Here is a 21,975-nt window from a genome sequence, read left to right on the forward strand (position 1 = left end):
CACCTTGTAGGGCTCCCACGCCTAGACACATAAACTGCCTTGCCCCATATAAGGGCGAAAATTCCAGGTGCCCAAGTCAATGTTTTGTGTCTAGGCGTGGGAGCCCTACAAGGCACACAACCTGGTAGCATTCTATTCCCCATTTCATATATTTTGTGTTAAAGTTTTATGTAAGGTGTCAAATGGTGCGATTTTGATTATACGGTGCGGTTTTGGTTTGGTGCACATTTTGCAAGGTAGAAATCAAAACCACACCGGATAAGAATCACCTAAAATCATAATCGTTTTATATACAGTGTGGTTTTAGCGGTTTCTATTCAGTTTTCGTTATCCGATTTACATGTGGTTTGTAATACCGGTTTCACCTTTGTACCCCTTTGATTTTATTTTTCATATCCTTGTTATATTGTTTCATACACATCTAACTCTAAGCAAAGTTCACTAAGAAATGCTAGTTGCAATGATAATTTTAAGTGATTACTCAAAGCCGCAAAATACCACAAGAGAAACCAACCTGAGGACATCATCAATCTATACCCCACTCAATTCATTAACAAAGTCCACTAAGACATGCTCGTACTAAAACCTTCCGTCCCTTCATGAATTTGGCACTTAAAGTGAAATTCGAAAAAAATCTCAGTAAGGAGTCCTAATATTTTAAAGTGCATAACTCCATTATTAAACAAATAAGAATATTCCTAATCTTGGTTTTCTACTCGGTTTCTATTCAGTTAATCGATGGTTTTTCGATTTTGAATCGAACCAAATCATTAATAGAACCTATGAAATTAGAATCGAGTCGTTTGTATACAGTGCAGTTCGATTCGATCGTAAACGGTCGATTTCGATTCCAACATTCATTTTCGGTTCCATTTTGACACCCTTTTATGGTTGTAATTTGATGTATTTGACTTCTTACCGAAAAATAATTTTTTTGATGTATTTGAGTGGTATTTTCTCTTATGGAGGTTTCAGCTAATAGACCTTGTCACAACCCTAATTCGGCCCGACCTAATGGGGCCCAAAATACCCATCATCATCAAATCCATCTTTACTAACACATAAGGTCAATGAAAATCCATTCAAGCTTACCAACCTGCAATTTACCTTATTTGATGTATTTGAGTTCTTACCAAAAAATTTCTATAACGACACATATGAAAAGCACCCAAAATAACAAGTCAATGAATGAACAAGTTGAATAAATACTAGGAATCAGAGTATAATCTTTTATGATTTTTTAAGCATTGCTCAAATCTCTTAGCAGATAAAACGATATGAAGAACTTCGTACAGAGCTACAAATAAGGCAAACTACTCTAGTATTGCAAGCAAACATAGAAATGTTGAGACAAGTTACAGAGATGTACACTAAGACTGCGTTTGGTAACAGTCTTCGTAAAAAAACACTCGTTTTTTACTAGAAAAGTTTTTTGGCATTTTTGGTCTGGAATGGCGTTCTGTGTATGGGGTGGACCCCACTTCGGCCCTTGTCCTACCACTTTGCCCCACCCATGCTTATGTCTGGTTGGGAGAGACTTAGGTAGTTAGGGAGTTCGAGAGAAGCCCAATTTTGTCGGGGTCCTCTTGCATCACCCGACACAGTTTCTAGCACAAGTAAAAGCAACCTTCCACGAGTCCTTCCACAACATTCCAATTTGGAGGAGTCGCAGCCCTTAACCCTTAAGCAACACAATTGCATGATCTGGATCATCAACTAAGAATATTTTACGCCACCGATTCGTAGATTGGTTGGTTGGGCTTTGATTTTCTCTTAGTAGCTATCATTGTAACACGTGGCATGACACGTGTCTCACTGAGAAACAATATTACCCTTTGCGCATCATGTCAGAGAGATCAACACATGCGCTGACTTCTTGGAAGGGTTCCTACACCATCCCCAGGAGATTCACTTGTGTACAGATAGTTTCCCGGACGCACTTTCCACCCTTTTAAGGAATGATGCTGCAGGGAAGAAATAGCCTAGAATGTAATTTACTCCTATTACTGTCCTATTAATATAAAGTTCCCTATTATCCAAAAAAAAGATTTGAATATTGTGATCTGAGAGAGGATGAAGAATCATTGTGAATTTACATCTTAGACCACCCATTTAATAACTAACACAGGCACGCAGCCCATCCTCTACACAACAATTGAACAAAAGAAGGTTACAATCACACAAAACAGTTCATTCGTATTGAGTGAAGAATTTTGTTTGAAGTGGGAGAGGACGAGAGAGAGAGAGAGAGAGAAAGAGTCCGTATGGCCTTTTGGAGTTAGGGTATTAGGGTAAGTTCATAATTTGGCAAGGGTAATTTCATCATGGAGAAAGAGTTAACCATTTGAAACTTTACAACATGGGCGATTGCAGAGCCGGTTGCATCAGCAGGTGCAAACGCATGATCAACCATCCTTGCTGAAAAGGCTATTTTTTCGAAGTCCCACATTTCTCAAACTTGGTTCACACCCAAGGGGTTTCAAAGAGAAATAAATTACACATAAAATTAGGCCTTAGAGGTTCACCAAGTGGGACCACACCACCCATCAAGGTGAGATTCCTTTCCTTGGCTGCTACAGCTCAAGGTCATCGTGGTTAAAACTTACTAGTACCGCAACACCACTTAAGAAATTTCAAATTAGCCCGGGTTTTTGGGCGCGGGTATAACATCAGTGTTCCATAAAGTAATTGATTTCTGTTACCGTGGCAAATATTTGAACACTATTCGATTTGGTCTGAAAAGATACCCTAGAGGAGGAGCAAAGGTCGTACAATTTTCAAATTTGCAGAGCTAATTAATTTGTCATTAAGTTTACTATTGGTTTTCGAGAGTTAGAGAAGAAAGCATTGAGGGTAATGATCTCAAAGGACTAACTCAATCGCAAAGCCTGATATTCAATGTATAATGCTCAATCCATTTTATACTTACAATTTGAAAGATTGTTGTTGGAAATAAATTAAAGAAGCATAGAAATAGATTTTTTTTTCTTCTAATTCAATATTTTTCATGTAAAACTACAAATGTTTTCCTTTAATACCCTTGTTTTTCTTGTGCTTTTCTTAGTTTTGTGATTATATATTGATATTCAAAATAATGAAGATAATATGTAAGGAGCCTTATGCATAAGAAGCTTCCATATGATGATATCATAAAGGTAGAGGGGGCTTTGGCATCTTGTTGCAATCTTTACCTACATACCAATGAAAATTTTGATCACATTTTTATAGAGTGCCCCTTCTCTATCAAAGCAGATTGGATCAATGGAAGAGCTGATAATATCAAAGCAGATTGGTGTGAATTTTCCTCCTCAATCATTGTGACATATTATACAAGTGATCTAGATTAAATCAGAATTGGGATGGACAAAACTCAACATTGATAGGTGCTTGTTGGGTAATCTAGCTCGTGTTTCGGTAGAAGAGATCTTTAGAAACCATGGCGTACTCTAGAAGGTCATTTCTCATTCATTTTCTGGGAATTCATTCCAATTCTTTAGTTGAATATTCTTCAATCGGCTACAATGGACTAAAGAAAAAAATATTCAGCAATTGTGGATTGAATGCGACTCCAATGCCGTGGTAATCTGTATCCATAATAAGTTGATCTCATAGGGCTTCATGCAATAGTGGATTTACTTCAAACAGTCTCTTTCTTCCATTACTTGAAAGATCTCTCACTATTACAAAGAGGCAAATTCAGCAACGGACAAGCTTGAAAAAAAGGAGCTGAAATGCAGCTATCTAATTTATTTTTTCTTCTTATCCGTCTTTTATTGCTCAAGATATTCTTTGTGATTTTCAAGAGAGGCCAAGATATAGATTTGTGAATTCATAGTTTTTTTCTCTATTGTCTTTGGTTAAGTTTTTCTGTTGATGGCAATGTAGAAGGTGGAGAAGCAAGTTAGATTTTCTTCTATTGTATTGTATTCGTATGTGAATGCCTAGATGTTAATCTTGTATACCATTTATTTATTCTTGGGTAAATTACATGGGAGGTGCCCATTATTTGAGAAAAGTACACCACAGATACCTCATTTTTTAAAATGGACGTTTGGGGTATCTAAACAAGTTTAAAGCTAGTCTAGCTTAACTAATCAAATGGATTTTATAATATTATCCTTTACCCAACATGATAACTGTTCCACTTCCAATCTCGTTCTGATTCCACGCTGAAACAAAAAAAACCTAAATCTGAAAACAATCTATCCTGCGATAAAGACCTTATAATCTCCAATAACATGAATATTAAGGTCAGCAACGTCCGTTCCATGAAGAAGTCGAAGACCAAAAACACCATATTTTGTGAATAACACAGATTTATTTTGTAGTTTTCGAATACGTCACCTTCCATTGTTACAAACACAAAAATCAGTGTTTCTCTATGTTGCTAAATTTGTACTACAAAAGATTGAATTTTCTTTCTTTATTTATGGTTCTTTGGTCTCTTAATCACTATAAAATTCTACTCTTCTATAGGAGACTTTTGGAAAGTATCATTTCTCTCTTAATTTTTAAGGTTTATCAAGAAATAAAAATGAAGGGAAAAGGTTCTTTATATGATCAACCTAACAAAAACCAACATGTATGAAAGTAACTATTTGTGTGATCAACCTAACAAAAATCAAAAAAACAAAAAAAAAGAGAGAGAAAAGGAAAGATGCACCCTTAATTTATTGTAGCTCTACTGTTATTTCTACAAAAGATGACATTTAAACATTTCTTTCTCTGCAATGGGCCATTTTGCTCGTGTGTATGGGGGCAAGAAAGTCAATGCTCAATTCTTGATTCATCAAGCAAGCGAGAAACATTTCTAAATTTCCCTCCCTAATCACTATGAAACCATTTGATACGGCGGTCAAATAAATTTTCAACCAACACTTTAAATTTTTTAAATTGGCCAAAAACCTCAGATTTGCATGTCAGCGGATAAAACCAGATAAATTTACTGTAGTCATCCACAAAAATAAGATAAAAACGATACCCTTCAGGGGAGTTAAATGGTAACGGACTCCAAACGTCAGAGTAAATTGGATCCAAAGGACTATCTGATTGAGATTGTGAGCATCTAAACGACAATTTCATTTGACACGCACTACATACTGATGAAGAAGACATCAAAGTAATAGGTAATCCAAATGAAGATATAATACTATGGACCAACTGAAATGCCGGGTGCACCAACCGGTTATGCCATTGACGAAGATAGGTACGATCCCCTACAAGTGCTTGGAGGGTATTCTTATTCTCTGGCGCAGCCTTATTTAGTACTAGTTGATAGAGCCCATTCTTAGTTCTGCCTTGGAGCAGACATTTTCCTGTGCATCGATCATTCACATAGAAACACGATGGGTGAAATTCAAATAGTACATTATTGTCTCTTGTAGATTGGGAGACCGATAAGAGGTTCCTAGTTATAGAAGGAACTCATAGTATATCCTGCATCTTTAATTATGAGGAAAAAATAGGAATAGAGGTACGACCAACAAGGGTAATAGACAAACCTGATCCATCGCCAATGTGAACCTAATCGTTACCCGAGTAAGGCTGTGCAATATGGAGATTTTCAAGATCTGATATGATATGATTTGTTGCCCCTGAATCTGGATACCACACGCTCGCTATAGAAGGAGGGGCTGGGTACTCAGTCAAGTTGACATTGGGAGGTGGATTATAAACATGTTGATATGCATGATTAAAGCGTTGTCGACAAGCAAGTGTTTTGTGGCCCATCCTACCACAAATCTGACATTAATCGATGGGATAGTGCATGGATGGAGAACCCTTAGTGGAACAACCATATTGTTGTTGCTGGCGATACTGATGGTGGTAACGTCCACCTCCATTTTCACGAAAACACTCATTTTCACGTGAGCGTCCGTCACGATAATTACAACCCTTGAATCCACGACTACCATTATGAAAATCGGACTGATTATTGCTAGTGGCAACATGGGCAGTAGCTAAAGAGAGGTCACTAATGCCAGTAAAAGGTTGAAGCCGAAGTTTCTGTGTTAATAACATTCCACGCAGGTCATTGAAGGGAATCTTGGCAATATTTATGGTTATTGAAGTAATAAATGCCTCATATTCGGCACCAAGACCATTGAGAACATGTAGACACAGATCCTCATCGAGGATAGGGCGTCCAGCAGCAGTCAATTGATCTGTCAAATTCTTGACTCGATAGTGGCTGAAATGGGGAGAAACTCAGTTAAAACCAGGTGCTCTGATACCATGTGAAAGTATAACGTTTGAAGAAGGAAGAAGATAAAAGAGATGAAAAGAGAGAATGACTCAAAGCACTTAACGTGGTTCAGTTGGATAGAAACCAACATACGTCCACTGATATCTCTGTAAATCCACTATGAAATATTTTCAATGTTACAGCGTCTATTTAAGGTTGCTGATCTCTCAATTAAAGGATGAGATTTCTGAATTAAATGATGAGATCTCTCTTATAAGAAAAGTGAATAATCACTATTGCTGAAATTCTTATCCAAATTACCAACTGTATATGCCAGGCTTGTACATAAATTGTTGCCACAAAGAGAATCAACATGTCTAAGCTCAATAGCACCTGCAAAATAGTGTAGTCTTCACCTCTCTTTAGTATTTTTAACATCTGGGTCAAGCGAAATAATTGGAGTAATACTCAATGGTGGACAGCAGTTCCATTTCTATCTATAGGCTCCTCAATTACTTATCTGAACTGGGAAGAATCAAATTTATTCAAGGCATTTGATCTCTTGTTCTTCCAGTGATTAATCTCTTCCTTTAAAACAATTGCTAATGAGAGACAAACCAGCAAGATAAGAACAACACCTACACTCCCACCATATGCAGCCTTAGAGAAATTGATATATTTTTACAATTAGGGTTTTATAACCATGAGAAATTCAGCAAGAACAAGAGATGTGTAGAGAAAATCAAAGAAAAACTTCTAGTCTTTCTTCTGTTGCTGAACAACCTTTATAATCCTATAAGTTGGAGCCAATAGTTGTCACATTTGATGGTAGTGAGTGAGTATTAGTACTAATTGTAGGATTATAAAGGTTGTTCAGCAACATAAGAAAGATCGAAAGCTTTTCTTTGATTTTCTCTACACATCTATTGTTCTTGCTGAATTTCTCATGATTATAAAACCCTAATTGTAGAGATGCGTCAATTTCTCTAAGGCTGTATATGGTGGGAGTACAGGTGTTGTTCTTATCTTGCTATGCTGTCTCCCATTAGCAATTATTTTAAAGGAAGAGATTAATCTTTGGAAGAACAAGAGATTAAATACTTTGAACAATTCTGATTATTGAGTACTACTCTAATTTCTTCGCTTAACCCAGATGTTAAAAGCACCAAAGAGAGGTGAAGACTACACTGTTTTGCAGGCGCTATTGAGCTCAGACATGTTGATTTTCTTTGTGACAACAATTTGTAGCATTGACGGGGCATTAACCATGATTGATAACATGGGATAAATAGGAATTTCTCTTGGGTACCAATCTCGCAGCATAAGCACATTTGTATCGCTTGTAAGCATATGGAACTATCTGGGGCAAGTTGCAGTAGGGTTTGTATCTGAGATCTTTGTGAAGAAATATAAGCTACCAATGCCTTTAATGCTCACCATGATCCTCTTCCTTTTATGTGTTGGTCATCTTCTTATTGTCTTTGGTGTTCCTGGCTCTCTTTATGTATCCTCTATGATCATTGGGTTCTGTTTTGGGGCAGAGTGGACATTGATATTGGTCATCATATCTGAGATTTTTGGGCTCAAGTACTACTCTTCATTGTTGAACTCCGAAGCTATGGCAAACCCACTTGGTGTGTATGTTCTCAATTCAATTATTGCAGGGCACCTTTATGACAGAGAGGCAAGGAAGCAAATGGTTAAGTTAGGGTTCAGGAGGGCCAACAGGGAAGGCTTGAACTGTAGTGGCTCCAACTTATAAGATTATAAAGGTTGTTCAGCAATAGAAGAAATATAAAAAACTTTTCTTTGATTTTCTCTACACATCTCTTGTTCTTGCTGAATTTCTCACGGTTATAAAACCCTAATTGTAGAGATGTGTCAATTTCTCTAAGGCTGCATATGATGGGAGTACAGGTGTTGTTCTTATCTTGCTGCTTAGTCTCTCATTAGCAATTGTTTTAAAGGAAGAGATTAATCACTAGAAGAACAAGAGATCAAATACCTTGAACAATTTTGATTCTTCCCAGTTCAGATCAGTAATTGAGTAGCCTACAGATAGAACTGGAACTGCTGTCCACTATTGAGTATTACTCCAATTTCTTCGCTTGACCCAGATGTTAAAAGCACCAAAGAGAGGTGAAGACTACATTGTTTTGCAGGCGCTATTGAGCTTAGACATGTTGATTCTCTTTGTGGCAACAATTTGTGGGATATGCGGTGTAAGAGATAAAATATTGGTAATTAAGGAAGGATTGCCATCCACAGCTCAAGATAAGATGGATCGTTACCCTAGTGCAAGCCTGGCATACACAGTTGATAATTTGGATAAGAATTCCAGCAATAGTGATTATTCACTTTCCTTACAAGAGAGATCTCATCCTTTAATTTAGAAATCTCATCCTTTGATTGAGAGATCAGCAACCTTAAATAGACACTGTAACATTAAAATATTTCATAGTAGATTTACAGAGATATCAGTGGACGTAGGTTGGTTTCTATCCAACTGAACCACGTTAAGTGCTTTGAGTCATTTGCTCTTCTCATCTCTTCTATCTTCTTCCTTCTTCAAACATTAGACTTTCACATGGTATCAGAGCACCAGGTTTCAACTGAGTTTCTCCCCATTTCAGCCACTACCGAATCAAGAATTTGACAGATCAATTGGCTGCCGCTTGACGTCCTGCCCTCGATGAGGATTTGTGTCTACATGTTCTCAATGGTCTTGGTGCCGAATATGAGGCATTTGTTACTTCAATAACCACAAACATTGCCAAGATTCCCTTCAATGACCTGTGTGAAATGTTATTAACACAGGAACTTTGGCTTCAACCTTCTACTGGCAGTAGTGACCTCTCTTTAGCTACTACCCATGTTGCCACTAGCAATAATCAGTCTAATTTTTGTAATGGTAGTCGTGGATTCAAGGGTGGTAATTATCATGGCGGACGCTCACGTAGAAGGGGCATTTTTGTGAAAATGGAGGTGGACGTTACCACCATCAGTATGGCCAGCAACAACAGTATGGTGGTTCCACTAATGGTTCTCCATCCATGCATTATCCCAATGATCAATGTCAGATTTGTGGTAGGATAGGCCACAAAGCACTTGCTTGCTGACAACGCTTTAATCATGCATATCAACATGCATATAATCCACCTCCCAATGTCAACTTGACTGAGTACCCAGCCCCTCCTTCTACAGAGAGCGTGTGGTATCCAGATTCAGGGGTAACAAATCATATCACATTAGATCTTGAAAATCTCCATATTGCACAGCCTTACTCGGGTAACGATCAGGTTCACATTGGCGATGGATCAGGTTTGTCTATAACCCATGTTGGTCGTACCTCTATTCCTGTTTTTTCCTCATAATTAAAGATGCAGGATATACTACGAGTTCCTTCTATAACTAGGAACCTCTTATCGGTTTTTCAATTTATAAGAGACAATAATGTACTATTTGAATTTCACCCATCGTATTTCTATGTGAAGGATCGATGCACAGGAAAATGCCTGCTTCAAGGCAGAACTAAGAACGGGCCCTATCAACTAGTACTAAAAAAGGCTGCACCAGAGAATAAGAATGCCCTCCAGGCACTTGTAGGGGAACATACCTCTCTTCGTCAATGGCATAACCGGTTGAGGCATCAGCGTTTCGATTGGTCCATAACATTATATCTTCATTTGGATTACCCGTTACTTCGATGTCTTCTTCATCAGTATGCAGTGCGTGTCAAATGGGCAAAAGCCACAAATTATTGTTTAGACGCTCACAATCTCAATCAGATGGTCCTTTGGATCTAATTTACTTTGACGTTTGAGGTCTGTCACCATTTAACTCCCCTGAAGGGTATCATTTTTATCTTATTTTTGTGGATGACTACAGTAAATTTATCTGATTTTATCCCCTGACATGCAAATCTGAGGTTTTTGACCAATTTCAAAAATTTAAAGTGTTGGTTGAAATTTTGTTTGACCGTCGCATCAATCGGTCTCATAGTGATTTGGGAGGGGAATTTAGAAATGTTTCTCACTTGCTTGATGAATCAGGAATTGAACATAGACTTGCTTGCCCCCATACACACGAGCAAAATGGCTCTGTGGAGCGTCGTCATAGACACATTGTTGAAAGTGGCATCGCCCTTCTTGCTCACGCCTCTGTTCCAAAGGCTTATTGGCCCTATGCTTTTGAAACAGCCATGTTTTTAATTAACCGGCTACCAACATCGGTATTAGGAAATGTATCCCCTATGTTTAAATTATACGGACAACACCCAATCTATGATAAGCTCCGTGTCTTTGGCAGCGCTTGTTATCCCCTTTTAAGACCATACCACCGCCATAAGATGGATTACCGGTCAAGCTTGCATGTTTTCTTGGGCTATAGCTCTAGACATCGGGGATATAACTGTCTAGACTTGGTTATAAAAAAACTTATTATTTCTCGACACGTGATCTTTGATGAGGACATCTTCCCATTTCAAATGTCCCCTCCCAGTGCGAGTACATCACCTACCTAACACAAGTCCATTCTTGGGCCTGCACCACTTTTACCATTAATACCCAATATACAAAATCCCGCACCATCATACCAGCAGCAACACCCACAACACCACCCCTACCAACAACCGTCCCTTCCCCAAGTATGGGCTCCCCAAACCTTCTCTTGATCTTATAGTACATGTACCTGTGGACACACCATCACCACCACCACCCCCACCACCTCCTCCACCTCACCATCACATGATTACTCGCACTAGGGATGGCATTAGGCCCCCCAAAACTATAATGGTGGCTACTCTTGATAATGTTGAACCTACATCATTTACTTCTGCAAATCGCCACCCTCAATGGTGCCAAGCCATGGATTCCGAGCTCACTGCTCTTCTGAAGAATCAAACATGGACTCTCGTGCCATATCATCCATCCATGAATGTTGTAGGATGCAAATGAGTTTTTAAATTAAAGAGAAAGGTTGACGGCTCCATTGATAGATACAAAGCAAGACTTGTTGCCAAAGGTTACAATCAACAAGCAGGTCTTGATTATACCGAAACCTTTAGTCTGGTTGTTAAGCCAACCACTATTTGGCTAGTTTTCTCTATTGCTTTGTCGCAGTCTTGGTAGATTAAGCAGCTAGATGTCCAAAATGCTTTCTTACATGGTCTTCCAAATGAGGAGGTTTTCATGTCCCAGTCACTAGGATTCACAGATACTGCTCATCCAAACCATGTGTGCCGCCTAAACAAGTCAATCTATGGCCTCAAACAAGCTCTACAGGCCTGGTTTGAGCGACTAAGCTCCTTTCTGTTGGAAGTTGGTTTTGAAGGTTCCCAAATAGACACATCACTGTTCATATATGCTAAGAATGGGTAGACCACTTATATTTTAATCTATGTGGATGACATCATTGTCACAGGGAATGATACAGCTCTTGTATCTCGGTTTATTCAACAAATAGCGGGTACTTTTGCATTCAAAGACTTGGGTGACCTTCAGTACTTTTTAGGCATTCGTGTTGTACAGATCTCAAAAGGACTACTCCTCTCTCAAAACTAGTACATTCTTAACTTATTGACTCGCACCAATATGACAGAGTGCAAGTCGGTTTCCACTCTGATCTCATCCACTGCTCGGCTAACTATGACCTCTGGTAACCTCATGGAAGACCTGACAGTATATCGTAGTACAGTGGGGGCATTACAATATGCTACACTAACAAGACCAAACATCCAGTTTGCTGTTAACAAGGTCTGTCAATATATGCATCGACCAACAGTTGATCATTGGGCTGTTGTGAAAAGAATTCTACGGTACTTAAAAGGGACTATAAACAATGGTCTTGCTCTAGATCGGACTACCTCTATGACATTATCAGCCTTCTCTGATGCAGATTGGGCAGGTTGTGTTAATGATCGGAAGTCTACTGGTGGGTTTGCTATATATCTTGGGTCCAACTTAATCTCATGGAGCTCTCGTAAACAAGCAACTGTTGCTCGATCTAGCACCGAATCAGAATATCGTGCACTTGCAAATGCAGCAATCGAACTTACCTGGCTTCAATCACTTTTAAAGAAACTCCATATCTACCTACCACGTGCACCCATATTGTAGTGTGACAATGTTGGGGCCACCTATCTCATTGTCAATCCAGTTTTCCATGCATGGACAAAACATGTGAAAATTGACTTCCACTTGGTAAGAGATAAAGTCGCTAAGGGAGATCTCGATGTGCGCTTTATTTCAACTGAGGATCAGATTGCAGACATATTCACAAAGGCACTTTCAACGTCCCGATTTTAGTATCTTTTGTCCAATCTCAAGGTGACTTCCTCTCCGTTGAGCTTGACAGGGCGTGTAAGAGATAAAATCTCGGTAATTAAGGAAGGATTGCCATCCACAACTCAAGATAAGATGGACTGTTACCATAGTGCAAGCCTGGCATACACAGTTGGTAATTTAGATAAGAATTCTAGCAATAGTGATAATTGACTTTTCTTACAAGAGAGATCTCATGCTTTAATTCAGAAATCTCATCCTTTGATTGAGAGATCAGCAACCTTAAATAGACACTGTGACATTGAAAATATTTCATAGTGGATTTACAGAGATATCAGTGGACGTAGGTTGGTTTCTATCCAACTGAACCACGTTAAGTGCTTTGAGTCATTCTCTCTTCTCATCTCTTCTATCTTCTTCCTTCTTCAAACGTTATACTTTCACATGCGGTAGGAAATTGCAAGCCAAATTGCAAAATAGCCTCCAAAGTTCATTGCTGCACCTATGAGGATTACAAGCCATGGTGGTGTGAGATCATAGATAACCCCAGAGAGAACACCCACATTGGCACTCAATTCCCTGAAGAAACTTAAGAGATTGAGTGTTGTTTTATCATACCCAAGTGATGATTTTATACTATTTGAATTAATACCAAACATGTAACTTGAACCAGCCATTGACATGATAATGAAGGAAGCAAAAACCATGAACCATCGCCCTTAGAACACTTGCACCGCTAAGCTCTTCATCTCTAGCTCTTTCTTCAATCAATGCTAACACAAACAACCAGTACCACCACCGCTACCCATACTCACTCACTAATACCAACAACCCTCCTTCCTTCTCATTTTATCTTACTGTCATAATTTTTGCCATTTACAAGAGAGCAAGGATACTTATGGAAACAAAATAAACATGTGATTGCAACCACCTGTCCTATTTTTGCAATTTACAAGGGAGGAGGGGTATTTATGAAAACAAAATAAACATGTGATTGGCTGAGAGGTGTACGATCGATGATCCATGTTCCTAAGAGACAATCAATGCCCAACCAATCTATGGATCGGTTATGTATAATATTTTTATTTAACGATCCAGATCGTGTAATTATATTGCTTACGCCCTTCCCACGACTATGCTATAAAGGCTGCGACACCCTCCAAATTGTACAAATTCAAATTGACATTTCTACCTCAGCATGTGCGGTACGCTGCCCCTATGCCCAGGCACAAGGGTGCGTATGAAAATGCTGCACTCCCACGAAAAGGCAAAAAATATTAGGGGTGCGACAGCCATTTCACACGCCCCTATGTCTGGGTATAGGAGTAGCACACTGCACACACCCAGGTAGCGTTCTCTCTCCCTTCCCCTTATTTCTAAGGCAAAAGTTGAGGTGTCGATGTGTCATAAAGTACAGTGAAAGAAGTTTGTTTTCAAAAGTCACCCAATCATGCGCTATGGCGTGTACCCACGCCTAGACACAGTCGATCGCCGAAATGACAGCTCTGCCCCCATAGAAAGGTAGGGGTGTGCCGGTCATTTTGTGCTCGGCTATGTCCGGGCATAGTTTCAAACGACTGGGTGTTGTTCTTTCTCGCTTTCTTATTTGGGACAATTTTTTAGATCTACTAGATTAGAACGAAAATTACAGGAAAAGTAGGTTTCAAGAAAAGATTTACTCAATCCCCAAAGTTGGTTAATACTAATGCCTAATAGTAAACTTCCAAAATTGCCCTAAAAAATTGTTTTAAACTACCACGATGGGAAAATAGGAGGCAAGGGGCGTGCAATTTTCTCTATCTGTTTTTATTATTTTTTATTGTTTCTCTCACTTTTATTTTTTGTTTTGTTTTGTCCTATTTTTTTTAACCGAATTACCTTCTACCAATTGTGAATGAGATCCCCATTCACTGCAGGGCGGGAGAGGATATTTTGGAACATACAAAAACCCTAGGAGGTATTAAGAGGGTATTTTGGTTTTGGCATCACCAGTTTAGGACCTGTTTGATTGCTGGTTTTGGAACCAGCTACAGGCCTAGTTGGTTATTATTTTAAGAAACAAATTTAATGGTCTGTTTGGTAAGTTGTTTTTAGGAACCTTTTCTATACACCCATGAAGGTTCATGAAGACTATTTTTGTTCTCCCATGATGTTTAGGGAGGTTGATTTTTCTGTACTCCCAATATGTTTTGGGAAGATTTTTTATGTTCTCATGATCTTTTAAATGTCATGAGGACATCTTGTTTTGTGGTTTAAGTGCCTTATACACATCATAATGAGAGAAAATATCATGATGCACTATATGTCACCACAATATAATATTTTAAATGATCCCATGATGATTTGAAATGTCACGAAAGCCTTCCAAATTATTTGCCTTATGTTCACAAGATTGCCATCAAAGGGGATGCCCACAACATTCTAAAAGCCCATAAAATTAAAGAACGGAAAAAAGTTCACTGTGGGGGGGGGGGGGGGGGAAGGGGGAGTGTATCGCCCACGCCCAGATATAGAGTGAGGGCGAAATGACCACCCCGCCCCATGAAAGGTCGAAATTTCACTCCCCATGATGCCATTGCGCGTGCTCTCATTGGCTCCCATGCACGTGTAGGGGCCACACTCCCCATAGAGAACGTCGACCCTTAAAGAATATATGATCATTTGCAAATTTCCAGTTTTGGCATCATTAAAACTATTTTTATTTTGAGGTTTAGGGCATTTTGACTAGCCCGTTTGGATCAATAAATCAACCTAGTTTGAACCCAACATTTCACATGAGTAATATATAGTGTCATTCACAAGTGCCATGAACAACATTACATTAAGAATTAAGTGCTTCATAGTTTGGGATAGTAGGAAAGATCACTAGTTATGTGTCATATTGCTTGCAATGCTTTAAAGTAACCTCGTGATGATCTGAAATATCACATAATTAGGAGTGATTTTGTGACACTTAAAAGGATGTTTTTAGGTTCTAGATGTAGTATATTCGCTTCAAAAATTTTTACTTATAAAATTTTACATGCATAAAAGTTTTCTAATGCTTTTTTTTTTATGGAAACAAACATTGAAAAGTTTACCAAAAAAAAAAAAAAAAGGAAAACTTTTCAACATGTAAAATTTTAAATTTACGACGTAAAATTTACCACAAAAAATTTTCCAAGTAAAATTTTACGCCGAAACAAACAGAGCCTAAAGGGTCTTAGAAATTGTAACTGTATATTAAAGTTCATAAGGAACAAGGAGTAGACAATCATTTGTAAATAAGATAGAATAAGCGTCAATTTTAAAACTTATGCATAGGAATATCCGCATACAAAAGTAACAACCTTCATGTAAATTTTTTTTTTTTTGGGCTCAACCTATCGAGGGCCCATTTGCCACTAGGTGGGCACCCAAAGGGGCAGCCTGAGGGAGTACATGGGTTGGGGGGGGGAATTATCACCTATGGTTCCCTGCCCGATACAGTTCCCTAGTGCCTCTAATAAGAGGGGGGTGGACCCCACCCGGGTAGAGTGTTCGGTCAGGGGGTGGAATGGTCATTTTGTCCCCCTTGTTAGGGAATTGTAGGAACCATACCGGGCAGGAACCGTAGGTGATAAAGATCCTGATTTTGGGGGGGGGGGGGGGAGGGAGGGTGCATACTATACACCAATTTTGCTAAGGGGACTGGATCCACTGACCATAGCCTCAGGCTCGCTTTAACAAGCCATGCTGAACCGACATAGCAAATAATACTTAAAGTGGTTATAGTCAACATTGGTTTGTTGTTGAAAATTAAAATGGGTTAAATTTCAGTATTAAGGTTACAGATTACTGCAAGTTACAACTTTAGCCCACAAACCGAGTCCGTTGGGAATTTGGGATTGCGATCCTTGAGGAGATAAGTTCCACTACCCTCCTCTCATAGTTTTAGTTTCTATAATATCATGGTTCCCACGGATTCGGCTTGTCTACGGCCTGGGGTTGAGTGGTCATCATGCTGTGCTGAACTCACAGGCTATTCGCCACATGGATTTCATGCGGATCTAATGGTTGGTAGACGTACCTCAATTCAAAATTCAAAATTGCCGCTCAAAATTTAAAAAATGTTAAGCCGCTAAGGAGCTCGTCTACCGACCATTGGATCGACATGAAATCCATGTGGCAGCCTGTGAGTTGAGTGCAACACGATGGCCGTTCAAACCTAGGCCTTCGACGAGCTTGATCCGGATCCCACCATTATCACCCTTGATTTCTCTAATAGTGGACTGGCTGAATTATGTGACTTGAAGCTCATGGCATGGCAGCCTATCGAACATTAAGGCTGTGTTTGTTATCCATTCTTGGAATAGATTCTAGGGGTATAAAGCATTCTAAGACTAAAAAATAAAGAAGAATCGGGTTTCTGAATGCGTTCTAGACCTAGAATCTATTCCAAAAAATGCATACCAAATACAACCTAAATATTTACTTGATCTATTTAAGAATGTTATAATTAATCGATTAGAGATATTTGATTTAATTTTTTTTCCCATCAACTTATGCACCTTTAAAAAGCATTTGGGCTCAGGTTGAGGTCCTTAGGTCCGTACTTGGGCCAGAAAGGTGTTCAGTTTTTGACTGTTGGGCTCTGTTGAGCATGTAAAAGAAATGTCTAGAATTCCAACACCTCATAAGGTAAGCCCAAACCCAGAGCTCAGGGTAGTGGGTCGAGACAGTAAAATAGCAGAAACTAGCAATATCATCACGTACAAAACATTTAAAAAGGTCCAATTAAAGGTGGCAATTTGGCAGGCTCAGGCCCACCCAATATAACAGAGTCGAGGCCCAACTTAAACTGTACTTTTGATTAGGTGGGCTTGGGTCTGAATAACAGGCCCAAAATCTATGTTACCTGGACCTGAGCCTGTCAAAAGGCCCTTATAGCTACCCAACAGTTGGAATTGCCAAATTATCCTGCCACATGGCAAAATTAGGGAGAAAGAATGCTACCTGGGTGCGTGCGGTGCGCTGCCCCTGCACCAGACACATGTGGAATTTTTTGGGGGCGCAAAAGTCATTTCGCTGACCCCTGTATCTGGCACAAGGATAGTGTACTGCACGTGCCTAAGTAGCGTTCTTTTTCCCATATTATATTATATGTAGGTGTGTCAATCAGTCAGTTTGGTTCTGTTTTGATAGGTCCTGTCGGTTGTTTTAGCATATATCGGGCATAAAAACCGAAATAACACTGGTAACTAGTAGGTCAACAAAATCCAAACAGATAGTTCTCGGCCCTGTCGGTTTCAGTTCCTTCTCTGTTTCTCTTCATGGTTTCTTATCGATCTATAATCGATTTCATATATCAAATACATTTTATCCGATTTTTCCAGTTTCGATCCATTCGTTTCAATTAGATCAGACAGAAATCGAACCAAATCAAGATTTTTTCTAAAATCAAAACGAAAGTGAAATGACACTGATTTGGTTGGTTTTAGTTTTTCAATTTGGTTCGATCAATCTTTTCGGTTCAACCTCCAATTCGACACCCCTAATTATATATACATGAACATTGGGTTACATCTAATTCTTCAACTTTTTTTTGGTTGAAGCATACTATTATGCGAATAATGAGAGGGAAGTAGTTGATAACTAAAAAAAGAGAGTGAATGTTTTAGAATTGAATTTTCCTTTCACCCAAGGTTAAAAAGAAATCCCCTCACCATGTCATCGGTCCCGTCTGATTGAACTACAAAGAGTATTGGGATTCTTTGTTCTCCATATGCGAAGGAAAACTTTGTCAAAATTTACAATACAAGACAACTAAAAACCAAAGAAAATTGAGAATCAAGTTAAACATGTCTATGAACATACTAAAGGGTATCTCTACGGAGTGGCCATGATGCAAAACAATATGAATAAATACCAAAAAGATAAAACAAGAGAGAGAATGATTTAATACAAGTTAATGTGAGGATTGGATTTTTTTGGCCCTGAGTCAGGGCCAATCAGGGTCAGTGCGGTCCGAACTTGAGGGTGGGTCAGGATTGGATTTTTCTGGCCTTGAATCAGGGTTGGGGCGGGTTTGGGCCCAGCTAAGGGGACTTAGGGTTGGGCTAAGGTTCTATAAAGCCCAGCCCGTTGCAACCCTAGTGGGTACCCTATTGACAAAAATGATTTTCGTGCCCTGATTCAAATTGGCAGGTGCGTCAAAAATCCTGTCTCTTTAAAGAAAAAACTAAGAAACAAATTAAACATTATGTCAAATATCAAGAGTAGGAATATAAAAAGGAAAATCTCTATGCACAAAATAAAAAATAAAAAAAAAAGAAAATTGTGAAACAATTTATACTTGTCTTATAAAGTTTACTTAAAAAATAAAAATAAGGGGGGAGTTTTCATACACGATCATGTAAGCATGCACGGTCATATCCCCTCTCACAAAGAGTTGGAAAAGTCATAAACCCCTACCCATTAATTAATGCCTTGAAACTCCCATCATCTCACATATACAGCTTACACATCCGTGTATGAAAACTTTCCCCTAAAAATAATAGAAAAAATCAAACATGTTAATCTAAAATAAAAGAAGAGAATGGGAAACAAGTCAAACATGTCTTATACTCTCTATCCAAAAAGTTTTTTTATTTTTTTTGATGAAACAAAGTGTAATCACACAAACCACATACCAATCCCAAAAGGTAAATCGACTTTTGGAACCGTGGACGGGCGGATATACACAACACACACCACACAAACACACACCCGATATGGGACTAAATCCGCACACCCCTTTTTTTTTTATGAAACAAACTATCCAAAAAATTAAAAACACTGGATTGTTGATTTGACAGTTGGTCAATGGATTCAACATAAATTTCTTCACCATCCGTTATATATTCATGTTGACCCAAAAAAATTAAGGGAGTCAATTGGGACAGCCGTGTATGAAAATTTTCCCCTAAAAATAATAGAAAAAATCAAACATGTTTAACTATGTTAATCTAAAATATAAGAGGACAATGGGAAACAAGTCAAACATATCCTATACTCTCTATCCAAATTTTTTTTTTAATTTTTATGAAACAAAGTGTAATCACACAAATCACACACCAATCCCAAAAGGTTAACCGACTTTTGAGACCGTGGAATGGCAGATATACACAATACACACCACACACACACACCCGATGTGGGACTAAACCCACACTCCCCTTTTTCTTTTGATGAAACAAACTATCCAAAAAATAAAAAACACTGGATTGTTGATTTGAGATTTGGTCAATGGATTCAACATAAATTTCTTCATCATCCATTATATATTCATGCTGACCCAAAAAATTTAAGGGAGTCAATTGGGACAGCCGTGTATGAAAACTTTCCTCTAAAAATAATACAAAAAATTAAACATGTTTAACTATGTTAATCTAAAATAAAAGAGGAGAATGGGAAACAAGTCAAACATGTCCTATACCCTCTATCTAAATTTTTTTATTTTTTTTTATGAAACAAAGTGTAATCACACAAACCGCACATCAATCCCAAAAGGTTAGCCGACTTTTGGGACCGTGGAATGGCGGATATACACAACACACACCCAATGTGAGACTAAACCCACAAACCCCTTTTTTTTTTATGAAACAAACTATCCGAAAAATTAAAAACACTAGATTGTTGATTTGAGATTCGATCAATGGATTCAACATAAATTTTTTCACCATCCGATATATATTCATGTTGACCCAAAAAAATTAAGGGCGTCAATTGGGACCGGTTTTAATCGCAAGGGGTCATTCCCAGAACTGTCCTTTTCACTAAACGGTTCCAAGCTTGGGAATTAGAATCGATTATTAATAGGACGGTCCGGTTTTGAATCTTAAATAGTTTGGGCAATGATAATGTCCAAAAATCCAAAATACCCTCTAAAAATTCAACTAATCAAATATCAATTCTTTGTTTTTTTTTTAGGTAGATTAATCAAATATCAATTCCTACACATACAAACATTCGAATCAAATATTTATTTATAAACATATAAACATATAAACCAAATACTTAAAGAGGAAATCTCTATTCCTATTACCCAAAAAAAAAAAAAAAAAAAAAGAAATCTCTATTCCTAAGCATAGAAATAAATCAAATTTCCACACTTCTTCCATAATCCATATCCAAATCAACATCCCAAACCTTATAAATTACATGTTTTTTTGGGTAGAACCTTATAAATTACATTAGATATGCCTTATTAAAAGGTCTTGATGGTTCCAATTCTAGCTGAATCCTAGTTGATCTTTCAGTTCCAAGGATTTAGTTCATGGTACCAGTCACCGTTGATACCAATATCAATCCTTATTGGCCATATTGGGTTGGATCGAACAATTTTACTCCTCAAATTTTCGATACTATTTTTTACTAATCTTCCCTCCCTAAATTTTATACAACCAATATGGTATAATGACCAATCCAATACCCATTCTAAATCCATATTCTTTGTTTTTTTGGGTAATAAGAAGCTTTATAGATAATCATGTGAGGGGCTTTGAATTCCAAACACATCTTGGAGCCAAGGAGTGGATATGGGTCAATCTGTCATACAGACACTAGACAAGGTCCTCTTGACCAGAGTATTTGTAACAATATTCGGATCCCATGGAATAAAAAAAAACAAAAAACAGTAAAGGTATTATATATGCGCTTAACATCATCGAAACAACAATATTCTAAATCCATGTTTAGTCCTAAATAAAGGTATCAATCGATTCGATTCGGTTCAATATGCAACATGGGAAAACCACTTGTTTGTTAGAGTCATAATCTACTAAATTTTTTTGTTTTAAAATTAAAATAAAATAAAATTTATCATTCACATTAATTAAAAACGTAAAAAAACTATATAATTTATTAGATTCCTTATTCAATTTGAAAATGGGTAATTGGGTTTGATGGATTCAATCATGAAAAATAAACCAAAATAAATCGATGAAAGGTTTTAGATTTTGAAACTAAAATCGGAATCGAACCGATTTCTAGTTTAAACGTCCGATTTTGGTTTCGATTCAAAATTGACATCCTTAATTCTACAACAATCGAGAAACCTATCCCAAAACCAGCCGGTTTTGTTTATCAATCGTTTTTAAAAAAAAATAAAAATATAGAATCGTTCCGTTAATGTCCGGCCTAGTGTTTTAGCGAGTCGGTTGCCGGTTTCCGGTTTGGAATCTTAAGACACGTACATAGTGTACGGTAAGTCGGTCAAGAATAAAAAATAAAAGCCAGCGGAAAAGACACTGCGAGTCTGCGACGCCCATGTGCCAAACTGAATTACTATAAAAAGGACAAAAAAGAGTGCTCCCACCTAGTTTTCCAATTTCCCTTTTGTTCTTATCCATCATAAGGCTATAAGCAGACTCACAGCTCATTACTTTTTGTCGTTTTGTTTGATCCTCGTCACAGTCAGTGATTCCACGTTGCTTTTTCTGTTTCTGTCACCCTTCCATGACAGCTCACCTGCCCCTACGTGTGGAAAAAATCGTTCACCGTTGCCGTTGA

The 21,975-nt window shown here is 38.0% G+C and overlaps 1 protein-coding gene across 1 annotated transcript; it reads left to right on the top strand.

The window, feature by feature from the left end:
- The first annotated feature begins 10,974 nt into the window (after positions 1-10,974).
- On the top strand, positions 10,975-12,300 carry LOC122638652 (uncharacterized mitochondrial protein AtMg00810-like). Its single transcript, XM_043831507.1, has 4 exons — positions 10,975-11,121; positions 11,314-11,515; positions 11,606-11,650; positions 11,783-12,300. Exons 1-4 carry the CDS (start codon positions 10,975-10,977, stop codon positions 12,298-12,300), a joined length of 912 nt encoding a protein of 303 aa, XP_043687442.1.
- The last annotated feature ends 9,675 nt before the right edge of the window (positions 12,301-21,975 follow it).

The sequence above is a fragment of the Telopea speciosissima genome, chromosome 9 (genome assembly GCF_018873765.1).
Source record: "Telopea speciosissima isolate NSW1024214 ecotype Mountain lineage chromosome 9, Tspe_v1, whole genome shotgun sequence".
Lineage (NCBI taxonomy): Eukaryota > Viridiplantae > Streptophyta > Magnoliopsida > Proteales > Proteaceae > Telopea > Telopea speciosissima.

Coding starts and splice junctions, on each gene's coding strand:
- LOC122638652 (XM_043831507.1), top strand. CDS start 10,975: ATGGTGGCTACTCTTGATAATGTTGAACCTACATCATTTACTTCTGCA. Junction 11,516..11,605: donor GTTGGAAGTTGGTTTTGAAG/GTTCCCAAATAG, acceptor TCATTGTCACAG/GGAATGATACAGCTCTTGTA. Junction 11,651..11,782: donor GTTTATTCAACAAATAGCGG/GTACTTTTGCAT, acceptor CCAATATGACAG/AGTGCAAGTCGGTTTCCACT.